At 37.4% G+C, this 7,626-nt stretch overlaps 1 protein-coding gene across 1 annotated transcript; it reads left to right on the top strand.

The window, feature by feature from the left end:
- The first annotated feature begins 864 nt into the window (after positions 1-864).
- LOC135212878 (uncharacterized) lies at positions 865-6,728 on the top strand. Its single transcript, XM_064246638.1, has 4 exons — positions 865-1,071; positions 1,256-1,417; positions 4,303-4,482; positions 6,071-6,728. Exons 1-4 carry the CDS (start codon positions 888-890, stop codon positions 6,310-6,312), a joined length of 768 nt encoding a protein of 255 aa, XP_064102708.1. The 5' UTR covers positions 865-887; the 3' UTR covers positions 6,313-6,728.
- Positions 6,729-7,626: the final 898 nt, after the last annotated feature.

Consider the following 7,626-nt stretch of genomic DNA (forward strand, 5'->3'; position numbering starts at 1 on the left):
AGGTTTAAATTGGCCTTTTATATTTTCTTCAAAAGTGGTATACACAGCTAATCGTATGTCATCCTTGAGTGCTTGCAGCGATCTGTCATGCTTATGTATATATATCGTGTTCCTTGAGGGCTTGCGGTGATATGTCATGCTTATATATACTTCTTATCCTTTAAGCTAATGTAGTGGTATATTGCTTTTAGAAACAAATTTATACCTATTGATGGTGAACATTTCTTGCCTTTCACGGTTTGATTTGGAAGCCACTGAAATGACGCTACGACACGCAAATTATTGTACATCGATAAACTGTCGCTTAAGAAACGAAGCTCTCAGCCAGCTATTCCGGAGCAAGCACAAGTCTCAATTTTACCGCACTCCAAGACCTGAACCACTTAACATTCTGTTTGTTATTTACGTGGAATACGTCAATAAACATGAAATATTTTCAAGTCAGCCCGTGAGAAATTGGGAGCCATGTCTTTACCACAAGGCCCTGTCAAATCCCATAAGAATGCCTGCACGTTTAGTGGATGAAAAGACTTCAAAAGGTCACCACCTTCCTTGCCGCTTCTTCAGGTACAGAGGTTTTTCAGAGCCGTTTTTTTCCTTTGTGTTTCTCTTTCGATTTGCCTCCAAAAACTCTATCAAAGCTTCAGTAGTTTTTCTTTTGCAAGAGTCACGTGAAGGCAGACAGAGGCTTCAACTGGGGGCCACTTTCGGCCGTTATCTAAGCGTCACCTGCACCTCGGTGCTAGTACTATAAACATGGCGGAAGCTCCTTGCAGGTGACTTTCCCAAGGCACCTCTCTCTCGCTATTTTTTTTTTTTCTTTCTTTCCTATGATGAACCCACTTTTCTTTTTTTTTTAGACCACCAGGGCGCAGCTGGAAGCGAATATGGTGAAGATATCCGTTATATTCGCCATCTTCTTATCAACAGCCTTCGTGACAGGAGGAGACGGGCCTCCACGAAGTCTTCTTCGTTACATAAAGGGTTGGAAATTCAATTTCTTCATGGTGCCGGGGAAGGCTCTTCAGAGATCCAAATCGCAGCATATTCTCACAACGAATGTCACTAACTGTAAGTTGTCATTTTCTACAGTTCATTGCATGGGCTTGCTCTCGTTATGATTAGAATGATATCTCTGGCGGTATTTCTGAAAGAATTGCCGACAAAACGGTAATTGCCTCTTCAGTCAATGCTGCTTCAGTCACCATTTTATACAATTTGACACAAATAATTATTTTTCTGCCAACGTTTCCAGGTACTTGCAAGACTGCTTGCGTAGCAGTTGGTTGCAAGGCATGGTCCATCACACCACGGAACGATGGTACCAAAGAATGTCGACTGGATACGGATTCTCGCGCTGGACCCATGGACACCACCCCGGAAGATATTCCAGACTCTGTCTACTTCTTCAGGGAAGGTGAGGAACAAATTATAGTTTTTCTCGGTTTGCAGTCGTTTATCAGCGCTGCCATTAATTTTCTAATAAGCAAGAGCCCGTGATGGGATAAGGCCAAACAACAAGGACGACAGAATGTTCCCGATTGGCTCTTGGCAGTGAGAAGCTTTTTCTTTTATTTTTTTTTAATGGATTTTGATGACGTCAGAAGAGACTACAGACTACTGCCCCTCCCAACTGAACTCCTGAACACAATGTTGTTCCAGTCAGAATCTACAAATGATGCATTTAAAAGCGTATCTTAACATCATTAATGACATAAAAGAATCCTTTTCAAGAAGAATGCTAATCACACCTGATTTTTAGCTCTGACAAGAACCTCCCAGGACAGGTAACCTCTCACAAGGCTGAACACTCCACTCACTAAAGGTCATTCTTCTCGAATAAGATAGTGACGAAGCTATAGTAGATTCACATCAACCGTGCATTTGATATCTAGGCCAGTCCCTTACGACGCTCCTGATTGGCTGTTGATAAGCCAATCACAGGGCTGGAAACTCCCAGTCTCTCTCGAGTGTTAGAATAGGCAGGATGTATGTTCCACCTCTCCTAAGGGATACTTTTGGAAGATGTATCCCTCAGGAGAGGTGGAACATAGATCCTACCCATGTGAACTCTCAGGAGATACTGAGAGTTTCCAGTCCTATGATTGGCTTATCAACAGCCAATCAGGAGCGTCGTAAGGAATTGGCCTAGACATCAAATGCACGGTTGATGTGAATCTACTATAGCAATTAGTTTACTGGAGATTAGTTGTAAGGTTTATGATGACCTCATGCCAGAGCTGGTTATCCGAACAAAAAATTTAAGAGATTCATGTTCATATCTTTCCGTCGAAATTTAATAACTCGTTGACAGTCAAAAGATCATCCCTCTGTAAAGTTTCCGTTAACAAAAACGAAGACTTATTGCGCGATCCCACCAATAATAAGTTAATGAAAAAAACAAAAACCAAAATCATATTCCTAATAAAACAATGAATTTCTGGCTTTAGCAGCAGACAACAGAGAGAGGTACACTGATCACGACTTATGAAAAAAAAAAAAAAAAAAAAAAGACTATCAATAATATAAGCAGTTCAACGTGACCGTTTACTAGTTCCCCCAGTATATCTTTTTATGATATATATATATATATATATATATATATATATATATATATATATATATATAGTATATATATATATATATATATATATATATATATATATATATATATATATATATATATAATATATATCATAAAAAGATATACTGGGGAACTAGTAAACGGTCCACGTTGAACTGCTTATATTATTGATAGTCTTTTTTTTTTTTTTTTTTTTTTTTTTTTTTTCTAAGTCGTGATCAGTGCACTTCCCTCTGTTGCCTGCTCCTAAAGCCAGATTCATTGTTATTAGGATATGATTTTCGTTTGTTTTTTTCAATAACTTATTTATTGGTGGAATCGCGCAATCGTTTTTTTTTTTCTCACTGTAATGAAAACATTACAGAGGGATGATCCTGTGACTGTCAACGAGCGATCAAATTTCGACAGAAGGATATAAACGTGACCTCTTAAATATTTTGTTCGGAAAACCAGCTCTGAATTGATGTCCTGATTGGCTGTTGATAAGCCAATCATACGGCTGGAAACTCCCAGTATCTCTTGAGAGTTCATATGGGTAGGATCTATGTTCCACCTCTCCTGAGGGATATGTATTTCAAAAGTATCCCTTAGGAGAGGTGGAACATACATCCTGCCTATTTAAACACTCGAGAGAGACTGAGAGTTTCCAGTCTGTGATTGGCTTATATATATATATATATATATATATATATATATATATATATATATATATATATATAAGTCTATCACATTACCGTGATTCATATACATATATCGAACTACAAATGTCCTTTATATCATAATTCGCTCTACCTCGGAATTCATATATTTTCATATATGCTTAACCGAGGGGGAATTTATTAAGCGATAATAGAATTCGCGATCGACAGGCGCGAACCAGCGACCTCTCAATTCCAGGACTGGCAGTGAAGCCTTACCTTAACCACCGCCGACGTCGCCTGGTTCGCGCCTGTCGATCGCCAATTCTATTATCGCTTAATAAATTCCACCTCGGTTAAGCATATATGAAAATATATTAATTCCGAGGTAGAGCGAATTAGATATTAAAGGACATTTGTAGTTCGATATATGTATATATATATATATATATATATATATATATATATATATATATATATATATCTATATATATATATATATATATTTATCTATGTATAATATATATATATATATTATATATCTATATATAATATATATATATATATATATATATATATTACATAACAATTATTATGTATATATGTGTGTGTGTTTGTTGTGAGATTATACATGCATATTTTATTATGTACGGGGTGTCCATAAAGTCCCAGTACCATTACAAGTATTTATTGCTCAGAATGGTACTGGGACTTTATGGACACCCTGTATACTCCATGTTCACATATGAGTAAAACTAATATATTATGATTAAGTGAGAAACGTCACTGTAATGCGACACAAATATACCGAATGCATTCGATCTTAGCAAAAGCTGCTTATTCGAGACCAGCTTCAGAAGAGACAGTAAAAGCAAAATTCCTGTTTAGTTTATCGGGCGGAAGACAGCATTGAAATCCGTCATTACAAAAAAAAAAAAATAAAATATTCTGTTATGTTCATGTGATTCATGAAACTTGAAAGACTTCATCGCGGTTTATCCTTTCAGAAATCTCCTAAATGCTTTTGTTAATACATGGTGATTTTCAGGTAGAAATAATTGATCTATCTCCATATTCCAGATTCCATTCCAGGAAACTACTCACAGCCAGAGGATGGCCTTCTTTACGTACACCTCAGGGGACGTAACGATTACGCATCTGGGAAGTCGTGCTGTTCCCGTATTCCAGGACATAGGCTCATCATCCTCAAGACCCTGAGGCAGAGGGATTACGCTATGAACCTCGCCAGCCAATTTCAAGGTATTTTTTCCAGTTTATTTTTTTTTAAGGGGAATTGTAGTTTTAATAATATGCCCAATGTCCCCATTTATTATGGGATTCTCAAGTGACGGGAAGTCCCTCTTTTCCAGTATTCCTGGACATAGACTCATTAGCCTCAAGGCCGTGTTCCCAGTTCCAGTATTTCAGGACATAGACTCATCATCCTCAAGATCCTGTGGAAGATGAATTACACTATGAACCTATACTCTGTTTTTTTTCCATCTGTCCATCCGGCTGTGGTGTTTGCGTATGGTAACACTGCGTCCCGGGCTATAGATAGTTACATTCAGCTTACATTCAACAATAATAATAACATCATATTTCGAATATTAACGGTGTAATTAGCATACAGTAATTTATTAAAACACTTTTCAGTTGCAAATGTACACCAAGATATCCTTTTATTTACCTAAAACTTACACATAGCGTAACTATTTAAAGCCCGGGACGCAGTGTTACCATGCGAAAACACTACAGGTGGATGGACAGATGGTAAAAAACAGAGTATGGTGAGCCAATTTTTCTTTTTTTTTGAGGGAGTGTGTTTGGGGGAGGGGAATGTAGTTTTAAGGATATGCTTACTCAATAATAACAAGAACTCGTTTTCCATTAGGAACAAGATTCTCTTTAGACCAAAAAAAAAAAAAAAAAACGTTCCCTTTTTTCTGTCAGAAGGAGAAGAGTCAGAATAGACGCAAGAGCCCGTGCTGGCATAAGGCCAGCTTAATCTCCAACAACAACCCAGTTCCGCTCAGGAGGGAATTTGAGAATGGCTACACTTAATTTTCAGTCATCTTCAGGAAAAGGACATAGAAGGGATAAACCTCACCTTGAATTTTTCTTCAGAAAAGACTACAAGGAAGGAGGCCATAACTGTACTATTTCTGACAGATTACTAAAGGAATAGAGATACGCCAATATCATGAGTTCCTTTTGGTCAGTTAGTTGAGAATAAGTATATTTCCCCAAATAGGTGTATATACATATATGAATTTATTTAGCATAAGAAACAGCAGACAGGTATATCCCCTATTTTTCTGTCTACATAGTGCCTTTATTCAATTTTGTTGCAGTGTTCTGTTTCGTGTCAAGGGTCAGCATGTGCAGTCTTTGTTGGACGTCCAACATGACTCAGGAAGAGTGAATCGATTTGTTGACATACTCGCAGATCGTCCCTTGAAGTGTGCAAAGAATGATTCCGATCCAGTGCGTCTGTACATTCGAAGACGACTCTGGACATGTATGTCTTAGAAACACGACGATTGCGAGGACAAGTAATAGAAACATTTAAAATACTGAAAGGCATAACAAAAGTAGACAGTAACCTATTTACATTAAACGAAACTTCTTTACCTACAAGATATGTGACACGTGGAATAAACTGCCACCAGAAGTTGTTAACAGCAACAGTGTGGAAGAGTTTAAAAGAAAGCTAGACAAAATCATTAGGACACTGTGAATGCTCAGTAAAACCTGCACCTACAGATGAGTACACGATGTCTCCTCTTAGGATGGACTAACACGTCTTTGAGACATCCTATTCCTTGTAACTCTTTGTAACTTTCAGAGAAGGCTGTGATGATGGACCTGCGGAAAAACCTGACCACATCCCCGACTTCCTACTTCTGGGGAGACGGGACGCAATTCCTGGACACAGAGGTGAAACAAGTTCCAATCCTTGGATTGTCGACTTCTCAAGCAACCTGGAGAAGTGTCTACGTGCTCGAAGACTCGCAACTTAAAGAGAGGTATCCGACTACAGAGGCCAGAATCATTTGTCAGGCGAATCCATTCGGGGTTGACTGGTAATCAAGTCAAGTAATTCCTCTGCGGCTTTGATGCGTCAGCTACAAAAGTTTGAGACTTGGGAGGCAATTAGCCCACCTGCTATGCATCCCTAGTCCCATTCAAATTCTCCAATTCAAATTTGGCATTATCTTAGAGCAGAGTTTCCACCCTAGTCCCATTCAAAGTCTCCAATTCAAATTTGGCATTATCTTAGAGCAGAGTTTCCACCCTAGTCCCATTCAAAGTCTCCAATTCAAATTTGGTATTATCTTTGAGCAGCGTTGCCACTTCTTCTTGTATGGATGATTAAGTGAAGTGAAAAGGGTCACAGTGAAAAAAGGGGTTTGTCCATCACTTCTCTTCATCCATTATCACCAAAGCAAACCAACCATATCAAAACATTATACTTTTTATTTCATTTTATTTTCATATGACCGTTTACAAAATTCATATAATTGTGTGTGTGTGTGTATATATATATATATATATATATATATATATATATATATATATATAGTATGTATGTATGTAGGTGTCTGTATGTATGTTTATGCAATTAATACACATGTTCTATGGATGAATAAATTTTATCACATCACCGTGATTCTTTACTAGCATTAAGCTACTACTGTCCTTTAATATCCAATTCGCTCTACCTTGGATATAATATATTTTCTTATATGTTAACTGAGGGAGAATTTTTTAGTTGATAATAAGTTCGTCGTCTCGTGGGATGACGAGCTTACTCAGTTGGTCGTCAAAATGATGTAAAACAGTAAATTTCTTCGTAAATGCAATGTCGATAAATTGTTTACCAAAACGAAACTTAGGTAACATCGGTCTAGTTTAGAAGCCATTTACACTGAGCTCGAATATCAAACACAAAGTAAACCAATGTCGCCTCTCCAGATATCTCTTAGTACCAACACATGTTTTAACTCCATTCGAGTTGAGTTCTCTTGTAGTACATATTAGTATTGCTGCTCAGTAACTACATTCATAAACGTTCGACTTGAAATAAATACTAAATCACATTCGTGTTAGTTTCCTTGTTCGTCATATTATCAATTAACTATTCTTAGGGTAGCATCACTCTTATTGGACACTTAGCTGCAGTGTAAGATACTTCTCAATAAATTAAGAAAAGAATATCTTTGCCTAGCGCTACTAATGTTCTAAGGACTAACCTCATATCTATTGTATTAAAAGTGCTTTAGGGAAAGACAATAAAACAAGAGAAGTGTGACTTTTTCTGTTACTCGTTTCAAAGCCCCCCATATTGATAGTGATGAGTGTTGATGGTAAACGCACATCAAACGTAATCCGGATTTGAGT

The sequence above is a fragment of the Macrobrachium nipponense genome, chromosome 41 (genome assembly GCF_015104395.2).
Source record: "Macrobrachium nipponense isolate FS-2020 chromosome 41, ASM1510439v2, whole genome shotgun sequence".
Classification (NCBI taxonomy): Eukaryota; Metazoa; Arthropoda; class Malacostraca; order Decapoda; family Palaemonidae; genus Macrobrachium; species Macrobrachium nipponense.